Here is a 25,765-nt window from a genome sequence, read left to right on the forward strand (position 1 = left end):
AAGCTGTGAGCAGTATGCAAGTTGTAGTAAATGAAATGGTGACTTCCCTCTGTTATTAGATACTTAAATAAATGATTAGAAATAAAGCAGCATCCTCAGCAGAAGCTATGTAAAGATGCTGGAGTCTTTCCCCACCTGTAGAGCAGGATCATTGTCAATTCTCTGTAGAATTTCTTGTTAAATAGGCGATTTTAATACTAGGGTTCTTACCCTGGCATTGTAAATACAAACTTTAGGACATTTTGCAAGTTAGAAAGGACACAAGCTGCACAAGCTTAGCTGAGAAAAATCATATTTCAAGCTACTTTTACTTAAAAAATATTTCTTGTAATAGCACATGAATGTAGTTATGCTTTAAGGCTGTAAATATTTTTTGCAGTCCATTGACTTGTGGTACGCATTCACTTTTTGGGGCTCTGAATTGCCCATGGACTTGGGTGTGAAATGGAGAATGAAAACATTCTCATTTCTCCCAGATCATGGGAAAATTAGATGCTTTTGAGACTTACCTGCTGTTCTCAGGCATTGAGGCTGCTTGCTATCACTGCAGCTTCTGACTGGCATGAAAAACTCCAAGTAGTAGGTTGACTATGAGACCACCATGGCTCCCTGCTGAGCCTCCCTAATCAACTGACCACCTGCCTAGCTGGAAGATGTTTCAACCCAGCTCTTAGTGTTGCTGGGCCAAGCTGCTCAGGCAGGCAGCAAGGGACCAAGTCCAAGCAGGCTTATAGTGTCCCCAAAGCAGAGGTTCAACACTGCTGTCCTTCACAGCTTCTTGTTCCTCTTGCTGCCATATTTCTAAAATGGCAGGGTTTCAAAGCAGAGTTGGGAAAAGACTTGGTTTTCATGTGACTTCTGAAGATGGATACAAGCTCTGTATCTGTCAGATGTAGGACAGTTAGGGGGAACAATCTCATAAATTGTCACTGGTGAGAGTATGATGGTATGTGATATTATTCCACTGTTGAAAACAACTATAATGTATTACTGCAGAGCCAGATTCAGGGCTAGGAAAGTTGGGTAAAGATCCTTTCCTGGGGCTCTCTGTGAATCTCTGCTGTTTCTAGTGAAACTGGACTGATTTATGGTTGTGTCAGGAAACTAGAAGTGGCCCGACATAGATCCAGATCCAGAGGCAAATGTCCTTAAAACTGAGTGTTCCATTGTGTGTATGTGCGGATATGTGTATGGGGGATGGAGAATGCGTTTAGCTTGTTACTAAATTGGAACAGATGTCGGATCTGGAATCGGAGATTTTGGTTCTTCTCCTTTTCTTGTGGAAACAATGCAAAGCTATCTTTTCAGCTGGCAAGTTGTAGCTGGTGTGTGGCTTTGGTCTCAGCTTTGTTACCCTTCAAGCTCTGAGGTTTATCCGAACTGAAACACAAAATACAATTCAAATGTTATGATCTCAGAAAACCAAAATGGAAATAGAGGTTGGTAACAAATGCTGATAATTCTAGGTCAGAAACCTTTCAAAGTCCCTTGTGCTTCAGTACTGTTATTCTAAATGGGTCAGACTGAGTAGGCAGCCCAAGATCGTATATAAAAAAATAGATGATGCTTATGCTACACGTGATAGAACTGAAAATGAGACTATATTTTCTTAAGACTTAATCCTCTTATTTGCTATTTTGAATCGTGGCTAAGAAAAACCGTGTATGAAACAAACGGACAAAACCAGCATGCAAGAGAGAAACTAATGAACGTACATACTGAAAGGGAACATTTTATTCTCCCCAAGTAATTCATGCCATTTTATGGTTTATTTGAAATGAAGTAGTCAGTCCTGGCGGGATAGTGAGCAACTTGGCACATGTGTTCAGTTGCATCCATGGAGAAAAGAAACAGTTCTTTCTGGAAGAAAGTCAGTATGTGAATATGAGAGAACTTTTTCAGAGCTGGTCGTGTAGGGTGAGACGTCAAAAGCAGCTGGTGCTGGCCAACCATACCTGGCACTATAGACAAATACAATTTCAACAGGGCTTCAACAGGGACGGAGTTATACCAGCACCAAGAGTTTCTGGAAAATCTTAACCATGAAAGAGCCTTCTCTTCTCAAGCCAGGCTGTATCCTCCTGTAACCAGCTTTTCAGGAGAAAAAGAGAAGTTGGCCTGAGGTTAACCACCACATGCCCAGCTGGGACCAGCTCAGAGATGGTGAATGTAGAAATGCTTAAAGTATACTCCTTAGTCAAAACGAGAGCTATTTGCTTAATATCAAAACACCCTTTAGCAATTTCTTAGAATTACAGTTAGTCATTTCCAAGTCCTACCTACTCTTTTTATTTAACTATAACACCAAAAAGCTTTATTCAAAGGGTTAATATCCTAGGGTGCTGGTGTCACGCACATATCAGAACCTCATTGCTGCCCTCAAAAAGTTTTAAGTTTTAAAGACTTATTTATGTTTGTCTAGCTTTGAAGAGTTCATGACAATCTGTCCTGTACAGTATTATACATTGTTCTGCCAGTACTGAGTTTTTCATTTGATAAAAAACAGGTCTGCTTCACTGCTACAGCTTCCCCATCAAATTCCTTCCTCCACTAACATTTCAATGGGATTGAAAAGTGGGTGTATTAAGAAGCAGAGAGAGGAAACCATAACGGGGTGTCTGTAATACTTCCTATCTTCAAGTGTCACGTTCTCCAGCCTTTCTCCTCGCTTGAGAAACATGAAGTCGGATCTCACTTACTCAGTAGAGTAAGGTCAGAATGGTGCTTACATAGAGTACCCCGTGGGGTTGAAAGCACACACAGCAAGAAGTTTGTTTTAGGACTTACTAGATGGCATGCTGCCTTGGAAGGCAGTGCTGTAGTATAATCATCAGGATGCCTTATAAAAACAGATCTGAGGGAGTACAAAAGCAAGCTATTTGCAGTGCACAGCAATACATTTTATATTGAGCGTACACCACCAAGGTATTTTTCTGTACTTCTGAGCACATCTGCAGACACCCCTACAACTGTGTACCTGAGGAAGTTCTCTCTTCCCAATGTGAAATAAAGACCAAAGAGTAACAGCATGTGGGCATAAAAATTAATGTGATAGTTCACATAAAACGTAAAAAGGGGGAGTATGTAATACTCTGGTTTTCTGAATTTCATTTCTAACCATTTAATTCTGACCACCTCAAGTCTTCCTGCACTTTAACTTAACTACAGCCTTTTTGTCACTTCCCATCATGAAAATCACACAGTGTTTCTGTGAGATGATAAACAGGTGTTACTTTTCATTCTGGCAGCAATGGCATTTTGGTGCAGGATGAAATAATCCTATCATTAAATAAGAAGCTCACAGTGGTGTCGTGAAGCTTAATTTGTTTGGAAAATGCTTTGCAGTATTCAGATGAAAGGCACTCTGGATATTCAAAGTATTATTACTGCACAGCTGGTGGTCTACACACTGCAGATGTTTATTCCATGCTGTTGCATGGTTACTTAAGTGGCTTCTTAGCGCAGATGTTCACAAGTGAGCATGCACAGCCTCCTCTGCCTATGTTTCTTGACACGGATTTTATTGCTGCTTGACTTTTGATCTTAAAAAGAATATTCCTTCACTGGTGAGGTGCTACGTGTGTGTGTGACTACGTCTCTGTTGGTTCAGCCCCCATTGCAAACAAGAGCATCTGCAGATATTTACTGTAGGCCTTTCTCTTTAGCCTCTATTTCCTTCTGTGGCTTTTACTCATTCCCACAGTGTTCGACTCTGGGGACTCTGCCTCTTAATATTCCATCACCATCACTCACTTCATGCAGACGTGATGATTCCCTTTGTACTCTTTGCCCAGATGGGATCAAGAGCTTCATTGCCTCTTGATTCTTTCTTTCCATGACTGCTGCTACTGTTACATAAAGGGGTCTCTAAGAACTTCTGGGCTGCCATTCACAATAATATAATCTCTCTGAGAAGGTTTCAAGATAAGATGAAATTTCTGCATGTATGCAGCTATTCTTTCCTTGCAAGTAAAGAGAGGTAAGGTCTGACTGCAGCTGACATCCACTGAGTGTGCTGAACATGCACAGATCTCCATGGAGGTGTTATATGATTTCATCAACCCATTAGGCAAGAGAACTAATGTTAAAATTTAAGTTCCTCTTGTTTTGCTGTAATTCCAGCAAATGTCAAGATACCCAGTGCAATAAATACAAGGGCAGCTGAGGAAACAAGACTTAACGTCTAACCTGAAGTGCAATGCATATTGCATTACTGACCTAGGAGCAGAAAATGAGTGAATCTCTACACATGCACACACGCAGAGAAAGAGGAAAATACAGCAGAATGGTACTGCTTCTGGTTAGCATAGATGTTATTTACAAGATTCACATGGAAGGGGGATTTGGTAAAACATACTTGAGTGTTTCTTCTGAAGTATTTTGAAGAATAGGTCTCTTGACAGCATGCTCAAGAGCCACTATCTTGCAACTCAGAAGAATGAGTCCTGACTGCTTATCTCTAAAGAGACTGAGAAAGCAGAAGCTTAAAGCTGACTACACTTAGACAGGAAACTTCAGAGAGCAGGGTGAAATCACATCACTTTCTGTAGCACTGGGAAAGGATTGGTGACAGTCAACATGGCTTCACGAAGAGCAAATCATGCCTGACAAATTTGGTGACCTTCTATGATGGGGTTGTGGTGTTAGTGAATAAAAGTGCCTGATGTAATCTACCTTTGGTGCATTCCTTTGCTCATTCTGATTAGGTAACTCAGCTGAAATCTTGTCGTCGTATGGGTAGCATTTGAATGCCTGTCATCTGATTCATGATGATGTGAACATTCATGATTTACTACTGCTTGGTATCAAAAGTTTAATTTGCACATGATAAAAGCTGCATTAAATCACTGGCCCCTGATTAGCAGCTGAAAATCAATCAGGAGGGGCTTTTGCTCCTGCCACTTTGGCTTGAGATTGAAACATTTCATGCAGTAGCTCTGCTAGGGGTAAGCTGGGCTGCCTTACTAACGTAATAAAACACAGACCATCCTAAGGGGATGAGGGAGTTGCATTCCAAAACTTGCACTGCAAGCGACCAGAATTTAATGGAAAACTTTGAAAAGATTCTATTAAAAACCAGTTTTCCTTCAATATATCATATGCTCTATTTTATGCTTTCCCTGCTCCCTCTTTTTTTTTTTTCCTTACTGGCACAAAACCCAGGATCTTTGTTTTGACAGAGCTAATCCGCTCCTGCTTTCGTACTGGCCCTCGGGCTCCCCACCTGTGGAAAGATCCATGGGAGCAGAAAAAGTGCTGAGCAGTTGCCACATGCTCACCTTAAAGGGAAGAAATCAGTGGCCTCTCAGAAACTGGGACTGAAAACACTGTGCTTTCTGAGTACCCATGGAGAACATGAACTATGAGTCCTGTGCAACCTCCAGCAACAGCTTTTCCTTCCATATTGCCTTCTGGGATTTCTCTCTCTTGTCAGCTGGGCTTCTTAAGGAGCTGTGCTGTATGGGCTGCCTTGCTGCCATGCTGCCTCCCTCTTCCCAAAGGCACACTCAGTGCTGACAGTTCCTACCCGCAAGCTTTGCTGGTGAGAAAGGTTTTGAGTAGCTTGCAACCACTGCCAAGTTTGACAGCAAGCTGCGTAACAAACTGGTGCAGCCCTGAGATCTCTCTGCTGCTTCTGTGGGGAGACAAGGAAAGATTTTATGGAGTGAAAAGTGATGGAGAGAGGATTAATTGCTTTGTGGCTCCATCAGGCAGCATGTTTAAGGTGGCTAACATCAGGCATTGATCTGCTCCATAGAATCTCTGCTTAGCCAACAAAAAGTGGCAAAGTCAAGTTCAGATGTTTAGGGCTTTGTATACAAGACTAAGCCCATAATTTATCTTAGCATCTTTGTCATTTGGCATCACACACAGATGATCAGGGAAATAACCTGTGGTCATGATTTTTCTGTTATAGGAAGGGTTTGCTCCTGCTCATGGCTAGCATTTCTCTTTAAAGACTGCTGGTGCACATCAGCCTTTGTATTTAGGCAAGTAAGTGGCTGTGCCCAAACAACACAGTGAAAGTTAAGTTTGTCATGAAGGAGAACAAAGCATGGCTCCATCTGGTCAAGTCATCTCATCCCACCTCACCGAGAAAGAGGTCATTCCGACTTTGTAACATCCATGTGGGTTCCTGTGGCTCCTAGGCCAGGCTTATATGTTGTGGAGTCGCTATGTCTAGCACAGGAAATTTTAATGCGTAGCATTTTAATTAAGGAAGCTTGAACTGAATGTTTTGTTGTGTGCTCAAGGAGTCTGAATCCTTCAAAGCCTTGAAGTACAGAACTGCAAAAAAATAAAAAAGGCTGATGACAGTTCTGAGTCTTGGCTCCTCTGCTGTCAGTAGGAAAATCCCCATCCATTTCACTGGAGCCAGTGTTTCATCCACTGTGTTTTCAGGCTCTGTACAGTGGTTTGCAAATGAGATCTTGCAGTCAGGAAGGTTAAAGAACTGTGGTAGCATGCAGAACATGTCTTATCCAGAGCTTTCTGCATACAAAGTAGCAGGCTAAGTCAAACTGACCAGAGACCAGAAACCAGGTCTCTGCCTCCTGACCGAGTCCTGTGTCACTATCAAACTGTTATGTTCACCCTTTCTATTGAATATTGTATGGGACCATGGCAGCACTGCTGCTGTTTTAAGATAACTGTTCTTGGTGGGTAGGAGGACCTCTCTGTCAGAGTGACAGTCAAATTAATGCCTGAGACTGCTCACATGGTCTTGAGAACACGCAGAGCAGAAGCAGAGGTGCCTGAGGAAACATGAAAACGGGAACTGAATATCCAGCATGGATATCCAGCAAATAATAAATATCTATCAAACTAAATATGCAGTAAGGTCAGCCTCAAAATGGGCAGGGCAACCAAGATGGGACTGCAGCTTTGCATTTGCGTGTTTGAATCCTGCCTAAATCACGCTTTATGTGCCCATATTTGTATGGGTCTGGGCCAGGACCACACAGAAGCCATAAAGCCAGGACCACAGTGGTTAATTAAAAAGATTCAGTTTAAGCTGGCTCTTATGCCACTTCTCACAAGTCCCATTTTTAGCAGTTATCTTTGATGAAGACCAAAGAGGGAGACCTCTGAGACAAAATGCACTGTATGTTACAGGCTGGGAGGTGGCATGCTTATTGAGCCTGATTTTGCCAAAACAAGATTTTTGGCCTTTGTTTTGTAAAAGGAGCAAGATAAGGAGGAAAGCTGTTTTCTAAGTGGCCGTCTCCTGCGTGCCCTTTCCCTTGCTCTCTTTCTTTCATATTCCATCTGGTGCCAGTGACTTTTTAAATGCTCTGCAGCCACCTAGAGGAAAAATATGCTTGACTGAAGTTAATTTTATATGGGTTAAGCCATGGAGTGGGCTCTGCAGAGGATGAGAATGTGAATTTCTAAACTAGCCAGCCTGTTTGTTATTATATCACAAGGCCTCCTTTGAAATATATGCAGTGAATCATCAACAAAAGCAAAAGATAACTTCAGTTTATGTTTGCACTTCAGAAATATTTCCTGCTTCATGTTCTCATTGTTCTTGTTATAGAACATAACATATTTTTATGACAGATAGCATAGAAGGGCCACGGTATATTTTGTCATGAGACAGAAGGGGGTGATCTGTTTTGAATTGTTTTTTTAAGAAGATTTAAAACTTGTATTACTGTATATGCCTGTCTCATGACTATGGCAATATGTTGCTGGTATGTCTACATGGTTTATGTTTCTGTAGATTCTATCTAGGACATGTCATAGGGCTCCTGGAAAACCTCTGGCTTTTCCTCAGATGAGGACAGTCACACAGAATACACTAAGGGGCTCTCTGTCTACTAAAGCAAAAGTTGGTGAACTCAGATTCATTTAGTTTATTCCATGTTCGTTTGCACAGTATGAAACATAATAGCAAAGCTTAGCTGTTGATTGAAAGTGCCACATGGATGATGTAAAGCTAGATATTAAAACATGTCTTTTTGAAACGGAATTGGAATGACTGCTTTTTCTTCTCTTTAGATAAGATATGACAGTTCAGTCTCCACTTGTGCCTGAAGAACTGAGACTGGGTGGACTCTTCTTTAAAAAGCAAGTCTAGACATGCAGAGAAAGATAAAATTTTATGTCAATTACATAATGCAAAGGCTCAAAACAGTGATGGGTTTTCCATTGTAGCTGTGCCAGAGGACACTGAAAATTCCATTACGATGGAGTGTCTCTGTCATAAGGCAAATTCACATGAGCAGTGTGAATGCTAAGCTAAGTGTGTGCATGAAGTGAATAGAAATGTAAAAAACCTTTTAGGAAGTGACTTTCTTTCTGAACATTAAACCCATAGAGCACCTAGAGTTTTTTTCACCAGAAGGCTTTGCATGATAAGCCATATCAGGTAGCATTAGACATACTGCTACTGTAATCTTTACCAATTATTTGATGGATAGTTGCATCAAATGGGTGATAGATGGGTGACTGTGGATATTAGTTAACTGAAAAAATAAATGTCTTCAGAAAGCAGGTTCCATCTTTTGAACCTTCAGTGTCAGGATCTAGGTGGTACTCCTAAATTTGCCTCTGTATCTTTCTTTGGTCCAGACTTCTTATTATAAATGACCTCTTTATAATGAGTTTGGAAACGATGTCTGTTCTCAAGCTGAGTTATTGTAGTCCTTGTCTTTTCCAGCCAGGTGCACAAACCACAGATCATACAACATACAGGCAGACATATCCTTTGTGCAGTAACCTCACCAAAGAGGGTGGAACAAGTTGTATGTATACTGCTCAAGCAAGCAAGTAAAAGAGAGTATTTTTCGATAGTACATTTCAGTGTGATGTTGGGTACCTGTTTAATATGGGGTAAGAAACTTGTGCTGTATGTCCTCTTTATTCTAATAATTCTGTTCTGTACATTCTGTTTTGAACTATTTCACTTCAAGCTAAATGCTATACATGAACTCAAAACAACTCAAGTTCTCATGTGTACAGATATTTATTTTAAATGCCAGGACTTTAAAGGTTAAATTCTTCATGGCCCAGCTCAACTGAAAGAGGAGAGGAGGAGGTGAAAGCTCTCTCCCACATTCTGAAAGTGAGTGGCAGTGCAAGGGGTCAGCTCTTCCAGGGCTGTGGGTGGCATTTCCATCATCTGCCAGTGTTTCTTGAGCAAAAATTCACTCTCTCTAAAGGTGGCAAGTCAGCTGCTCAGCTGTACTGTAACTTTCAGCTCTAGGAAATATTCTGAGTCATACCAGATGCTTCTTGGAGCCTAGCATGGGACTTCATTGTCTTTCTCAGTCATGGTTCAGCTATTTCCCCACGGAGGGATTTTAGCCAGCCTTTCCATTCTGAGGATGAGAAAGAACATTTAAAGCCACAGATGCCTGTAAATATCCAAGCACAAGAGACAAGAAGCCTACTTGACACATTAGTAGGCTAATTATCGTGAAGAAAGAGGTAGGGGAGATTGCTGTGTTATTTTGTTCTTTATTTGGTTCTTCCTTATTACTCCCTTTTAAGTGCCTTTACCACTGCTACTTCAAATTCAGAGAGATTGTAAGTAGGTGTCAGGGTAGTGCTGTACTGAGAACATTCATTTTAAGCAGTTTTAGAAAATGTTCCAGAACATTTCATTGTTCATTTTACCATATTCTTGGGGGTATGTTGGTGAAGGCAATGAAACACAATTTTGGCACAGATTGCTCTTTATAGAAAGGTTAAAAATACTTTTTGGCTTTAACCAATGCTTTTGGAGAATACTTTTAGTAGTACATAGCATAGGCTTGGGGTGATATTGTGCAGCACAGTACTTCTTTTTTCAGGGGTTTACATGGACATTCATTTATTCAGTGCCTGGAAAATACCATTTTTTGTTACCCTTTGTGAAGAAAGTATGGGTTTTGACTGCTTTTAAAGGAGATGGATATGCAGAGAAATGAAAAATGAATTGCTGTTTATTTCTGCTACATTGGAAATTACCAACAATAATTACCACTTGCATTTACAGCATCCTTTTCCTGAGTTGACTGAAGTCTTCTAAATAACTGCTTTGAAAGTGCCTTGGCAAGGCAGGGATGAATGTGGGTATCTTGTGTGATTCTGTTTAATTATCTCTGAGTGTGAAGTCTATATCTGGAGCAGGAACAATGGCACTCAGATTTAAATTAGGACTCTTCAATGTATGTGTAGCATGACTGCTATGCCCTAGAAATCTTAGATCACACACAGCTCTTGCCCTTTGGTGGAGTTGCGTATTCTATCATTTCTTTCCGCTTGGCTCCATGTGGCAATAGAGTCCATGGCTGAGTCAAAAGTCACACAAAAATTTGGGATCAGAATGAAATTTGAATGTGTGAGTCAAATGCCTACTACTGCAAACTCCTCCTCTGCAATCTGCCAAAAACAGCTGCGATATTCTCAGGCATTATGGCCAATGCTCTCTTTATAGAAATGAGATTTCCCCTTGGAAAGCATATGCCTGCAGTAGATTTGCTGTGCACTCATCAAAGATGAGCTGTGAGTTTCTTTTCTGATCCCACATATTTTAGGGTTTTTTTGGAGCCAGTTCAGCAGTGTGGGAGTTCTGGTACCATGGGGGAGTCTCCAGTACAAATCACATATATGCTGCCTGCCACTTTTACCAGGCACCCTCCCACTTTCCAGAAAAAAGAGTTAGGGCAGTTATGGTTTAACTTTGTGATGGATGACTTTATCAGATCCCCAAGGCGATGTTACCATTGTTATGATGTGTAGGAAAAACATAGAGGGAGTGCAGATATAGTTACCTGGCCTTGGAAGAAATGATCCTTGAAAATGAGTGCCTTTGCTGCATGAAGCAGTCTGTTCCCCAGGCAAGTGCTTTGAACAAATACTCAATAGATGTAAGGGCTTCTGTGTTTTCAGCAACTTCCAAAACTACCTTCCTCCTAAGATACTTGCTGCTTTTGCATCAATACTAGTAAATTCTGGCGAAAGAGAGAATGATCTCAAGCCTCTGATCTCAAGCCTCAAAGCCATAGTCTCCAGCTCTACATACCTTGCTTCAATACTTCAGTAAGATTAAATATGCACATACAGACAAGAGAGAGCTTGTGATAGCAACAGCATGAGCCTTTCCATTATACATCAGAATATGGCTCAGCTTCTCATCTTCTAACCTTGTGAAATGACTTCTCTATCTGGGACCATAAGTAATGGCAACTCATTGAAACTTTGTAGGGAAACCAAACCAAACAAACTTTCTTATAACAACATAATAACTGGCGTATGGCAATTTTCCTAACTAGTGCTAAATTAGACCAAGCTTTGTGCTAAAACCTTTGATTTAGCATACACACTAAGGAGTTACCCTAAGAAGTCTGTCTCATGGGATGGTGGGGCTGGAAATCAGTTCTCCCCTCTAGGTAGATAACCCTTCAGGCTTTGGAGTTCGCAAGTGTACAGTTTATCCCAGGTACAAACCCCTTTACCTCCTGATGCCTCTCTTCACATACATAAAACAAATGTAGTGATGCAATCTCTAATTGCTTTTGTAAAGTCTGTTGAGACCTCCTGGTAGAAAGAGGAAGATGTTCCTATTTGTATAGATCCACTTCTTGAAGGCATCGGGAGGTTTGAAAAATGCCCTGCATCAAACTCCTGTTGTGAAATGTGGAAAAAGAGCCCATCCAAAAAGAAATAGTCCCTCCTAAAATCCCAGTCTGGTTTGAGTTGGAAGGTCCCCAATGCTCATCCAGTTCCAACCCCCTGCCATGGGCAGGGACACCTTCCACTAGAGCAGGTTGCTCCAAACCCCATCCACCCTGGCCTTGAACACTGCCAGGGATGGGGCAGCCACAGCTTCTCTGGGCCAATGTCTCACCACCCTCACAGGGAAGAACTTCTGCCTAAGAGCTCATCTCAGTCTCCCCTCTGGCAGGTTAAAGCCATTCCCCTTGTCCTGTATGTACATGTTCTTGTAGAAGCCCCTCTCCAGATTTCTTGTCAGCCGTTTTTAGGTATTGGAAGACTATTATAAGGTCTCCCCAGGTTCTAGTTGTGTATTTGTGTGTACTGCAAAGGAAAAGGAACTGACCGTGTTCATCAAGTGAACATCTGCCATTTCAGTCCTGCGTGGCACTGACTAAAGCTGTAGGCTTTGTTGCTCTGATCTTTTCTTCTTCCTCCTTTTAATCATGCGTGTAGCACAGGACTCAGTTCTTTGCCCTTTTGTGGGACTTGGAGACTTTCCATAGTTTAATGTGAAAAATGGCTGTTGTTGAAGGAGTGTACTCATGCAGTTCTCTTTGAAGATGTGGCAGCAGAGTGTGTGTGTGTTTGTCTCCTCCAAGGGTGTGTCCCACAGCTGCCGGATGCCTTCACTTTCATGGATTTCCCCTTGCAGCAGTTGGTGATTATACACCCCTGATTAGCGGCATCTCTGATACACACCCTGCAGGCAGCATCCACAGCATCAAAAGGCATCACAGTGAGGCACTTGGTACCAGCTGAGGACTGAGAGGTGGGCTGTGCTCTGGTGCTTATTTGAAGCAGGGTCTCCAGATAAAGCGCACCATCACAAATGAATGTAAATACGTAAATATGTCCTTAAAAGTAATGTCATTTTGTTTTGGATGACAACATCATTGCCTCTCTGTATGATTTCACTGAGAGCAGAGCTAAGCTGCCCAGAAATATCTTGTGTGTATTTCTGTAGCTGGTAAAATGGCTTCTTTCATAAGTAACTTGCCCTGCAATTTTATGAGATTATTTCTGTATGAATGTAATGGATTTATATTGAAGCTTCATTTAAGCAAATATTTTGGTCTTGGTAAAGTGTCACAGTACCTTGGAAGACCCAAAGTCTCTGTTAGTGTGCAGTGTGGTACCTTGTCAGTACAACTTCATTATTGGCTTAATTCCGGAGTTTTACTAGAATTTTATTTTCCTGTTGCTTGTCAGTCAGATTAGAGTACAGCTAAACCTCTACACATATGCAGTTAGTGTCACCGAATCTATTTATCATACCCTGCTCCTTCAACTTCCAATTCATCTAACTGCAATTAATACTAATGCATTAAACTTGTCACCAAGGAATTTCATTAAAGGAGGAAAAAAAGGGTTTATTTTGATTGATACTTCTTAGCAGCTGTGGATATTGTTTCCTTTACCCTCATTTTTCATTTAATGGTAGTTAATATATTCTTAGAAATAATTATCAATTGTAATTCATTAATAAACCTGCCGCAATCTGATGATTACTCTTTAGCCACGCTTAGGGCTTGAGCCCAGCAGCTGTCAACAGGATTAAACACTTCAGGAAAATAAAAGCTACCCAAGTAATTAGGTATGTAACGAATCAGAGGATTGTTTGTGTTGCATGGAGCATACTACCTTCCTTAGTGGACACACATGCTGAACACTGTATCATATCGTGCTAATTTCAGTCAAACTGGAGATGTTTCGCTCTGGAGTGAAACTCTGAGAATACAGAGTGAAACATTGAATTGGAGCAGCCTTGAACATCTCTGGATGCCAAGGGTTAATGGTGTAGTGTCACTCACATGTATAGAGGGGCTAAACTCCATGCAGCCTCAAAGAGGTTGCTTTCCTGCAGACCAAAAACAGTGCCCTGGCCTCCCTCATCCCCCAGACCATGCCCAGTCTTTGTCAGGGTGAGTGCTAGTCTTGCCACCAACGTACTGATGATTAAGAAGACTGCGTGGCTGATGGTGGTATCTTGCCATGATGGAAGCATCTGGGATAGCTGGTGGTGCATTGACTCAGTGCAGGAGATGGCATCCCCCTCTGGATAATGGAAATGTATTTATGCTCGAGAAAGCAGAGGCAGTACCTCAGGTTTAGGATTTTATAATTTCTAAGGCAGGAAGTCAGTGAACACATAGCCAACATGGTACTGGCAAACATTCCTAAATAACACAGAGTTTTATAATAACTAAGTCTGCACGGAGAGCAGCACATTGTGATTGATAAAGGAGGTTAGCACAGGGACAAAAAGATGATGAAATCATACCTTAATAATTGAATTTGTATCTGTGGACAAGGGTACGTAGGGACAGGGCAAGGGGGCATGGCTTTAAACTGACAGAGGCGAGACTGGGATGAGCTCTTAGGCAGAAGTTCTTCCCTGTGCAGATGCTGAGGTGCTGGCACAGGGTGCCCAGAGAAGCTGTGGCTGCCCCATCCCTGGCAGTGTTCAAGGCCAGGTTGGACACAGGGGCTTGAAGCAACCTGCTCTAGTGGAAGGTGTCCCTGCCCATGGCAGGGGTTGGAGCTGGATGAGCTTTGGGGTCCCTTCCAACCCAAATGATCCTCTGGTTCTAAGATTATTACAGGCTCCCTTTGTGCTAATAATTTGCTGCACCAGCAAACCAGCATCTACTTCACTGTAAAATGAGACATACACCTCCTAAATGCTGTGGGGTATATGGAGCAGTGCCAGCTGCAGGGATGCTAGCAAGACATCACAAACATGTTGTGGCCAAAGGAAACAGTGTAAACTCGTTTAGTGTGTCACATAAAAAGGTGACCCTTTGTGCTTATACAAGGCCTTTTATCAGCTAACAACATCAAACAATGCCAGGGATGCTGTGCTAATCTCTTTCTTGCAGCCCATCAGCTGTGATACCCATACAGCAACATCTGTTACTGGGAAAGATGTAAAGGGACCTACCACAGAACTAAAGTGAAATAAAATTGCATCATCCCTAGAAAGTAATTTCAAATGAAAACCGCTGGTTTGTAGAAACAAGCATGTTGTAGACTTGCTCCAAAGCAGTTCTGTTTGTTCACAGTAAGCATATATCAGTAATTGCAGGACAGATAACCTTTTTACGTTAGCATTTACATTGCATATTTGTCACACAGTGAATTTTTAGGTAATTTTGTGTTGGGGGTCCACTGAGAGTAAAATGAAGGAAAGCTCATGGAAACGTCAAGTATAACTGTCAGGTTTAACCACGTGGTCACTGAAAGAGCCGGTGACTTTGGCAAGGGTAAATATTCCTCTTTAAGGGGCACTGTTGGATATGCAGGAACAAGCTTGTGTGTGTTTGAAGGACCACTAATTCTCTCTCCTACTTTTGAATAAAGAGTTCTCAGTGACACTAAAGCATTGTATGGCCATTAAGGCTCCTAATTACTCTGAGGTGCTTGCACCTTTTCCAAGCTATTACCTCCTCAGCTATAGGGAAGGTTTCTGGAAAATTAAGCCTGTATCCATTCTTTTTCTATAGACAGTTGAAATTTTGGTCCACAGCAAGAGCAATTAACATGGAGAGCTCGTTTTTACTTCAGCCCTTGGTCTTTCTAGAGGATTTGCACCTCTCACACACGTAGGAAAGTCCCTGAATATGCATGGAGCAGAGGAACACCCAAGGTGCATGCACAGAGCTACTTCTGGAAAGCAGAGGAACTAAAGGCATGATTTTCAGAGGGCACCTTGTCCCTGCATTCTAATGATTCCACTCAGAGCAGTAGCTACTTGGCATTTCTGAATTTGCATTGCTGCATTTGCTGAAGCACTCAAGCATTCTGCAGATGCAGAAACTGCTGACTGCAAGTCTGCTGGCTCTTGACAGTTACAGTTTATGTCTATGCCAAATGGGCACACTCTCTGGATGAAATAACTTGAAATATAGTGGTGACACACACAGTAGCAGTTTTGCTCCCTGCCATGTTTTATGATGATTCCATCTTATGAAATGGAAGAAGAGGGTGATATTAACAAGTGCCTGTGGGATTTCCTAGCATGAGAACTGCTCAGTTATGCTGCATGAGCCCTTTTCCTTTGGAGTCTCTTAAAGTCTGGCATTTAGTAGTGATGCTGCTGAGAACACAGGCATTTAGCTATGTTGGGGCCTTCAAGGCCAAGGAGAGGTTGGAGGTAACCTAGTAGAAGGCACCATTTCTCATCCTTTGTATGGATGGGCATGTGCTAATTACCTGCAGAACTCATCCACTTAACAATGCTGCTTTTAATATTGGTATAATTATTAAATTACTACTTTGCAGGGAATAAGAAAGAAGTCTTTATCTTGTGTTGAAACAATTGTTGCAAAAATGGAGTTTGCCTTCTCCCACTGTGGTCTTGGTACTCTCTGTCTGACATTCCTTGTATCCTCTTCTCACTTTCCTGTTTTTCTGCATGGTTGTCTCCCTGATGCCCTTGAGGCTTTCTGCATCAGAGCAGCACATTTAAAAAGAGCTGAGCCCTTGGGATGTAACAGCAGAGATGTGTTTAACTTCCCTGCCATTTAGCACAAGTTGCTGTGGCATTAAATTCCATGGGACTGGAAAGTAAACAGCTCCAAACCTTGGACAGGTATCTACCAAAGCTTTCCCTGATTCTCTGTTCTGGGGCTTCGTTCTGCAGGTCCTGTGTGACTGACATGTGTGAGTGCCCGGTTCATAAAAACTGCTACTGCGAGTCATTCCTGGCGTATGCCCGAGCCTGTCAGAGGGAAGGGCTCAAAGTCCACTGGGTACCGGAGCAGACCTGTGCAGGTAAGTGTTTTGGGGCTGCTTCTTTGTAAGCCAGTGCATAGGCTAATAGGCTACTGTCCTTTTACTGTTGGAGGAGGATCAAAAATGAACCATCTAGAAAGGACCGGATGTACCAGCAGGGAACTTGCATGCTGAATTATAGAGAAAGACCTTATGAGGAAAGATTTGTAACCATCAAATACCAGACATGTTTATTTTGCTGCAAACTTTTCACCTCTAATGCCACCTGTCTTAATTTTATGTATTTCCAGGAAGAAGTACATGCCTTTTTCTTTCAGGATATGTAAACAGTTGATTAAGGCCAGTTTGGATGGGGCTTGGGGCAACCTGGTCTAGTGGAAGCTGTCCCTGCCCTTGGCTGGGGATTGGAACTGTATGAGCTTTCAGGTCCTTTCAAACTCAAACCATTCCAGGATTCTGTGATTACAGACAGTGTTTAGACTCCTTTGACCTTCTGTTAAATACAGCTATATTTCCAGAGACAACATGCATATATGATTGCAGTAGGTTCAACAAGGGAAGGAGAGATAATGTATTTAATGGGAATATTAAAATTCAAACTTGCATTATCTTTGGTGCTTGGACCAGATTCCCCATGTGATTAGGACTGCATTAATTGCCAGTGATTGTGCATAATTGTTTCCGTGAGAAGTGGTGGCCTGTGGTTGTGGTCACTTGAAGTAAAATGCAATATTGCAGATTAATATTTCCCCTGATGATGGTCTCAGTAATTTAGGACATTCTATAATGGCATTGGTTTGCCTGGAAGTGTATTCAGGTTTATGTAAAGCAATTGACAGTAGTTGGAGAAAAAAAAAACAAAAACCAATGAGAGAAGGATACTCACTGCTGGTCAAAGAGCTATTGCTCTGTGGTCCATTCTGGTGATCATGTGTGGCTCAGGGTTTGCTCTCTCAACTTCAGTTTCCTTTTCTGTTGAAGTCACCATAGCAGGGATGAGGGAATGACAGAGCAAATTACACTTGGTTGACTGTTCCCAAAAGGTTCCTTTTTCTTTTTTTTTTTTTTTACGAAGGAACATAAAAATCCAAACAGGGTGTCACTAAGTGAAAGCCCTACTCAAGGATGTGGTCTCAGCCATACAATGTATGTCATTTTAATCTATTGATCTGCTAGCATCCTGACTTTAGTTATTCATTTTTTTGTCCAAAGCACTTCAGACTGAGACCCTACTCTGGCTGGTGCTGTAAAAGGAATAAAAACTCCAGTCCCTGCCTTAAGGAGTTTATACAAGTGCTGGCATATCACGACTTAGCTAATTGAAGCTTCTTTTCACTTTTTTTTTTTCTGGCATTTTACCAAAGACAAGGAAAGTTTCTGAGGCAAAAACAGTCCTTGAGAGAACATTATGAAGGAATTTAAATGCACATCTTTCATTAAAGCTAATGAAAGAACTGCTTAAATCCACCCAAGTTTTTAATCTCAGTGCAGGCTTCTAGAGGGAAAGGGGAAATCTTACTAAGCAGAAGATACAGATAAGCTGTATTGGTCAAGTACCCTCAAAACACTTAAGCACCCAATATCAGAAAAGTAGCACCATCTTCTACAGTAAATCATGCAGTAAGCATTACATTAAAGTGCCTCCACTGAACTCCATAATTTACCAGCAGCCAGCACCAAGATTTTAATCTTTAACTTGTTTTTTTTTCTCCCCCAAACTTGTAGTTACAATTATTGTGTCCTAATTACGGATAAAAGTTCCTGGGTATGAAACAATATATCCGTAATAAAATTTTAGCACTCTGTGACTTTCATTTCCTGCTTGACATTTCATAGCTAGTAGGATACTTGGAAGAGCTGTGTTCTGATGAAAATGGAGTATGCTTATTAGTAAAGTCGGGTTTTAATTATTCTTTTGTGTGTTATAAAACCAGATCTTGTGTGGCTGCCAGTTCCTCTACCCTGACTGGTGTATGCTTAGCTCATTTTTACAACCTTCAGAGAGCTTGTGTTGTCTGAAGGGCCAGCCAAACAGGATGCTCAGGAGGCTGAATTACATGTCTTGTTCCCTGCCTGCTCTTCTTCTTCCCCCAGTGCAGCAGCATATTCTCCTTTCAGTGCTCCACAAAATACTCCTGCTCAAGGTTTGCTGTCCTTTGGGCTTGACTTGGTATGGAGAATGTCAGCTGTCATTTAACTGGAGGGGTGAAGAGAAGAAGCTAATGAATAGGGAATATGCTTATGGTAGGAAAAGGCTTGTGAGATCTGCATGACAACTGAGAGGGTTTGGAAAGGAATATGGGTTTCTGTGGGAAATAGTGGGAAGTTAGACTTGTTAGGACAGCCACATGAAGCAATATGAGTGATGGAGAAGAAAAAATGCCAGGAGATCCAGCATGAGGGACAGAAGAAATAAAACAAAGTGATACAAGGTGTAAAATAAAGGATACAAATGGAAGAGGTTTAAAGAGGAAAGGAAATAGAAAAAAAGGGGCAGGGGGAGAGTAGCCCAAGAAAGGCCAAGCAAGCAGTTTATAAAGTGCAATTAAGTAATCTGAAGTGGTGAAAGGACTTGGGCCATAGTAATTTCACATTGAATTTCCGAGGGCACTGAGAGAAAGAAGACTCAAGGATGGCAGATGGCAGTAACTCCCTGTCATGGGCATGACTATACAGGCAAGAATAAAAAGCATATATGGACTATAATAAAGTGCAAAATGCACATGGTAGCACTGATGTGCTGACATGCCCTAACAGCCTCATAAAAACTGAACAATTTTCTCTTTTTCCTATGTGATTGGCCAGGCTAGAGGAGGATGAGTGTATATGTGATTTTGACTCTTCTCTCCTTGGTCCCCTCTTCTCTGCTGTGGAATTTTCTGGCCAGAGTCACTCTTTTTCCCTGCTACATGTTGCTTTCCATTAATTGCTTTATTGCGTGTGAGTACGTATCATAAGGCTATTCTGACATTTCGGTGGAAACTCTTTAAAAACTAAAAGTTGAAAAGATTTACACAAGTGTATCATTAAAAGGTCAGTGCCCAGATCTGTTGCCTTCTGCTATGCTAGAAAGGGAGATGTTGTGAATTACAAGCGCCACGAGTAGCATTCGGTTTGAAAGTCCTACAGAACACCTCAAAAGCCCATATTGTTCAACACCAGCAGAAGCAGGACGATGCACAAATTAGCTTAGGAATTTCTGTGGAATCAGATTTACCAGATATCCTCCACCAAGGGAATCCTTCAGCAGTTTCATGTTAGGTGTTTTGGCTTTTGTGTTGGGGAACAAGAATTCTTCCTAAATAATTACAACCATGTCTACAAAGACAGGCGCAGACAGATAAAAGCCTTCTCTGTGAAGCTGCCAAACTGGCTGGAATAACCCAGCCCTGGTCTGAAAACTATATAGCCTTATTAGGCAGGGTTTATTAGCTCAGGCACAGTACTGTATTTATGTGTCTATATGGCTTCTGGACTGGAGCTGGCTATCATCCTGCCAGCTCAGAAAGTGGTCTGAGGAAGCTCACATCTGTCATGCCAAACACATGTTCTAGAAGAAGAGTGGAAAAATCCTGTTGGGACTGGTAACATTGCAAAATGCAGTATTATTAGTAACTTTTGTGCTTTGGGGTTGGGTTTTTGAATAATTATTTTTTTGCTAGTGCACTAAGGAAGTTATTACTAACAGAGCTCGGTTCTTTAAGAGAGGAATTTGCCTTAAAAGACGGGTGCAATGGCATCACTTCTGTTTTCCATGTTTACATGGTACTGATTCATTTCAGCACGCCCCAGGAAGCCTACTGCAGAATGTGTTTATTTTTATTTTTTAAAGTGTTGATGAAGTGGAATGTTCTGGATCAATCACACCACATGTTAGGAACTGAAGCACTCAACAATAAAAACCATCCAGGAAACAGCAGCCATTGTACTTTTCTGATTTTCCCCTTGACAGCAAGTTAATAATGCCACTCTAGGCTGCCTACAGCAGAAAATAAAGTAATGTTATCTTCTACATGGCATCATCTGAAGGAGAAGGAGGTGTTTTGACATACCACATCCATGTGTGGTAGAGCAGAGCTGGGGACTACTTAGAGATGCCACTGCTGCTGAAGGCAGGCTGTAATATGTTCTCATTTGCTCTGGGCAGAGATGAGGAAGTGGAAAGGAGACCTTGGCCAACTTCCCTGAAACCCACTGGCTGAGGCACTAAACAGAGCTCAGGTGGAACAAATGAGCTGGCTGTTACTGCACTGAAGCTTTGTGGGATGAAACCTGTACAGCCTAAAAATGGAAGCTCAGAGACCTTTCTAGATGGAAACTGCGTGTACTGAAGGCTGGTGTTTGTTTGTGGTTGGTCCATTAGGGATCCTTCAAAGGGAAACTCCTTTTCAGAGAGGAGGGACAGAAGTTTCTAGTAAACAGTCCCCTTAAAGAATTCAAATTGTGTGCAAAATCACTATCCATCTCTGGATATCTCAGTCTACTTTTCTGGACAGTTAATACGTTGTTTACAAACACATTTTAATCTCCCATCTTATAGAGATTCAGTCACTATTCTTAACACACTATGTAAGTGCAGAGTTGTGAATCTAATATTTTACTTTACACTTATTGCTTGCATGTTTTTCCCACCTTCTGTATTTCCTGTTCATTTAGACTTCATTTTAATTATTCCTGTTGTTTGTTTCTTCTTCAGTGTGCATGAAAGCTATCATGCACAGCAAGAGAGAAGGGGAAAGCTGGAAAAAGAGCGCTCAAAACATCTGTTCCCACAAGCTGAATAAGCCTGTCTTGAACATTGCTAAAACATGTTTTTTTCCAACCTGCTCTAAAGGGATATGCAGTAAAAGGTGTCTCCCGGAGTTTTTGGGTAGCTTGCTCTGGTACTTTCTCATGCTGAAAGCTAGAGAGCTTTTTTGTCCCTAATACCTACCTAAAATCTAGTATCTGTCTAATATTTAGCTGTTGATTCTCTGTAACTCCCGGGTATTTTTCTGCTGTACTATCCATTTTTTTGTTTGTTTATTTAATATCTATGTCCGGAGAATTTTGTATGCATTCCTGACAGAATTCCTTCTTCAGGGCTATTTTTCGACATATACATAAATATCATAAAAATCATAAGAAGTAGAACTTGCAAGAAGTTGATGCTGTTTTGAAGATCACCTTGTCACTGGTGAGGAGGAGCCCCTTAAATTTATGATGCTTTAGCACTAAGACTTCCATCCTCTATTATTCACTCTTATACATATTTAATCAACATATTTCTGCCTATTTTCTCTTTACGAATAATAATAGTACTGTAATGGCACTCTAAGGCAAACCCTCACCACAGAACAGCATGCTTCTGTCCATAAGGCTGTTCTTTAAAAAATCTGGACTTTCTATCTCTTCCAAAATGGTCGAAACCTTCTTAACGCAATCACCTCTTTGTAAATAGGAAGAGAGGATTCTAGATGCTTGAGAATCCCTTACCATCTATAAACTGTTAGTACTTGGTTTTACCATCACCACAGCCATTAGAAAGAATAACAGACTTCTATTCATTATCAAAGCATGTATTATACTCCATACTAAAAAGTCAGGATATAAAATGTTAAGAGTTTAAATATTGATCTTAAGGGGATATAGAGCTTTTAGCTGAGCCCTCAGTGGTCTCTTATGTTGGAAATGCATTGAACTGTCAGCTACATAAATCAATGAATAGATACTGGAATCATTAAGTACAAGAATTCTCATTCTCGGTGATCCCTTGGTAAAATAGCATAAAGCATGGAAATAACTGATTTTTATTGTTTTGTCATGGTTTAGAAATGGTGCTGCAGAATTAACAGCATTGTTTGAATTTGCTGCAACGTGCAATATTGAAAGTATTATCTTAGGGCTAGAAAATCTGACATGGTGAACAACTCTCTTTTCTTCCTGTAGGAGTGGGACTGATAGTAGCTGTCTGTCCTTGTAAATGTTTCAGGAGTCTTTGATAAATTATAGTAACACATAAATGAACAATGTCAAGCCTTAAATATAAAGCATAGATCTGCTTATAGATACAAACCTTACCAAAGCTTTATATACCATCAGCTGTGTTAAAATACTCAAAATAAGTTAAGACTGCTAGGAACTTGCTACCTTTTGATTAGGAAATTTGCTACCATTGTATTGGTGATGAAAAGTAGTGCTGAATTTAATGTACTGTAATCACGAGTAATTTTTTTCCTCTAGGTGATAGCAGATAGCTAACCAAACCAAGCAGATAGCTAACTTTCCTTGTGGCCTTTGTGTAATATGGTATTTTGTTTCTTTTAACTGTCTTACAGCAACTCAGTGTAAACACGGTGCAGTTTATGATACCTGTGGTCCAGGATGTATCAAAACATGTGACAACTGGAATGAGATTGGCCCATGCAACAAGCCCTGCGTTGCAGGATGCCAGTGTCCAGCAAATTTAGTTCTTCATAAAGGAAGATGCATCAAGCCAGTCCTGTGCCCACAGCGATGACATTAGTTCTCTTCCCGTGGACATTAATGTGTGTGGTCACTGACCCCTTTGATGCTCACAGCCAGTGAAAGACTCCAGCTGTTTGTGTGCAGATACTGCAAAATACACGTCTAATCACAGAGTGTAAATATGCTCCTGTGTGTGTATTTATGTGTGTTTATGTATACACACATGGCGCCTAGAAAGATATATAAATGTATACTGTGTGTATGTACATACACATATCTATACACAAGTACCCTAAAACGTAAGTACAACCCATATATTTATATATATGTCCACACACTCAAATATACATCATTTCTATATATCATAGAAGGATGAATTATTATATGTATATTTTTTGCTATAAAGTTTATGTATTATTATTTCTAGGACTGTGATCTGTAAGTCATTGTATAAATAAACCAGGTGTTTTTAATATAATATACTGGCATGAAAAGATTGGATGACTTTGCCATTGCATAAATTTGTCGTTTCCAAGGAAACTTTTTTAGGGCCATAGCACTGCCAGACTGGATTAGTTTCAACACAGAACCTGGATTTACAGTTGTACAGGAAACACATTTCTCTGGAGATGGAGGATTTATCTAGGAATATTTCATGCGTACCTTAGAGCTGCACAGCGATTGGTGACAGTGCTTAATCAGGCAGAGAAAGCTGGGGATTGGCTTTTATGCTTTACTGAAATTACTGTGCAAAATGATTTCCAAAGCTGGTTGGCCAGCTGCCAGCAGAGAGATATTTCTTTCTGGAGCAGCACCAAAGAGTCAGGGGCCAGACTTTCAAAAGTGTTCGGCACCCAGCAGCTCGCTTTGAAAACCTGACCACTTCCCATTTCATATCCTAATGCCCCGTCTCTGCTGTTGTGTTTGGCAGTAGCTGTGAATACACAATAAGGAGCTTGAAGAAAATAGTCATGTACATATTAGCCCCTTTAACATGTTTGAAACTGCTGGGTTTGTTTCATATTTCACCCAAATATTATGCAGAGAGCAAATCCCACTGTGAATTGGAGTGTTTGATTTCAGCGTGCCTTAAAACATGAAATAATGCCGGGTTTAGTAACTCATTTCATATATCAGGATGGTTTAGAAGAAAGACAAATTCACCCCAGCAAGAAAACAGTAAAGAATGTCAAATGCTAATTGGAAAACTGCAATTTATTTCCTTACTGGTCTTTTGCTTGAGGTTTATGAACATGTGGGCTCTGTGAAGTTTGCATGACTTTTGAAGTCTCCCAGGGGAGAAGCAATAATATGGGATTTCATTAGAAACTGTTAAAAAAGCCATACAACTTTCTCAAGCCTGGAGGAGAGGGGGGAGGGTGTAGGGCTATTTTTCTTCCACTGGAATACCTCTTGTAGAGCCTGATAGAATGGTCTCTGGAGGTGACAGAAATCTTTGGGCATCTGATTTAAGTTTATAATGAAGTAATATCCTCCCACATAGCTAGTTCTGTTATGCCTTGTGTTGAAATTGCACACTGTAATGCTTTGAACAGTTTTCTCCTTCGATTCTTCACTCTCCAGGAAGTTTTGTGGGGTCTGAGTTTACAGTGAGTGAGTGGGTGCAACACACTTGGGTTGTACAATCTGCCTGCAGTCCCATCCTGGAGGAGGATGCTAAGCGAAACTGGTTAGCTTAGGTACCACGCTAACCAAGATGCTGCATCACCACAGTGTTAAAGAGAGATGGGTGAATAATGCCAGAAGCATTCCGTGGATCTGTATCCACATCTGAAATAAACTCAGCTTGATCTTTTTCTGTCCCTTTGCATTAATTTTCTCAGAACAGTTAAATAATTTGGTTTTACTGGCAGGGAGCGTTTCGAAGCCACACAAAAAAAGTACACTGGGAAGCAGAATTGCAAATGTGCAGATCCTATCAGAGCAGGAAACTACAAGAGTTTTATGTGTCCCATGTAGTAACTGAATGGCAAAGCTAAAATTTAGGACAATTGCAGTTGGTCCAAGGAGTTAAAATATAAAATGGCAGTCATTAAAATAATTCAAAGCATCAGTTAGACAGAAGAACATTTCAGCTTGTTAGTGTCTGATGCTGAAATAGGGGGCTACGCCATTACAAAGGTTATTTGCCTAGCTCTCTTTTAGGATAGGTTTTTGTTACTGGTAGGACTTCGTTACTTACTGCTCTGTGTTTCCAAAATAAAAATACAGGCAAAGTGAATTGCACACGGGAATGGTATGAACTGTCCTTCCCTTTTCTTCTGACTGATAAAGGTGAGTGAAAGGTGAAGGGAGAGCCTTTCAGCTCTCTCAATTCACTGATCACATTCAAGCAATGCTTAACTGATGCTGGGTGAAGAGGGGACAAATTCTATTTTGAAATCTTGAAAGGGTTCATTTTGAAGCCTGACCTAGAGGTCTTCTCAAAATGAGAACTCATTCCTCGGTTTAGCTTTTTCACATCTGCCTAATTAAGGGTAGCCCCCTGCTTTTAGCTTTAGTGATGTAGGCTGAGGAACGTGGTTTCATTTCTAAGCTGTCTGATTGCACTCTTATGGTGCTGTAGAGCTTTTTTTCCTCCAAACTCTGCAGATTTCAAGGCAATGATAAGGGTTCACAGGTACAGTCTAAGCAGTTCTGCTTTTCTAGAAATTGCCCCTGAGTTTCAACTTGGCACAGGTTTTATGTCTGTATCTGTACTTATTGTGTGCCCAGCTGAGCTATTCAGACCAGATCAGTCCCAGCCTGGGCCTGTCTCACTCCACTATCCTGTTTGCTTTTCTTCTTCCAGGCTATTCGAAAGTTGAAAGTCTAGTCCAGTAACATCAATAATAGCATTACCTCTGGCCTCATA

The 25,765-nt window shown here is 41.1% G+C and overlaps 1 protein-coding gene across 5 annotated transcripts in view; it reads left to right on the forward strand.

Moving 5' to 3' along the window:
* BMPER (BMP binding endothelial regulator) overlaps positions 1-24,706 on the forward strand; it is a 145,914-nt gene extending 121,208 nt beyond the window's left edge. For 4 of the 5 annotated variants that reach the window (XM_061359386.1, XM_061359385.1, XM_061359389.1 and 1 more), the window contains 2 exons: positions 16,352-16,482; positions 22,761-24,706. In XM_061359386.1, the coding sequence (XP_061215370.1) occupies positions 16,352-16,482; positions 22,761-22,942 (313 nt within the window). In that variant the 3' untranslated portion in view covers positions 22,943-24,706. Of the gene's footprint in view, positions 1-5,917; positions 11,484-16,351; positions 16,483-22,760 lie in introns of those variants that run through there. The other variant, XM_061359388.1, reaches the window with a different exon arrangement.
* Positions 24,707-25,765: the final 1,059 nt, after the last annotated feature.

This window comes from Neopsephotus bourkii, unplaced genomic scaffold (assembly GCF_033783945.1).
Source record: "Neopsephotus bourkii isolate Nb327-2 ecotype Australia unplaced genomic scaffold, CSIRO-AGI_Nbou_v1 NB_973, whole genome shotgun sequence".
Lineage (NCBI taxonomy): Eukaryota > Metazoa > Chordata > Aves > Psittaciformes > Psittacidae > Neopsephotus > Neopsephotus bourkii.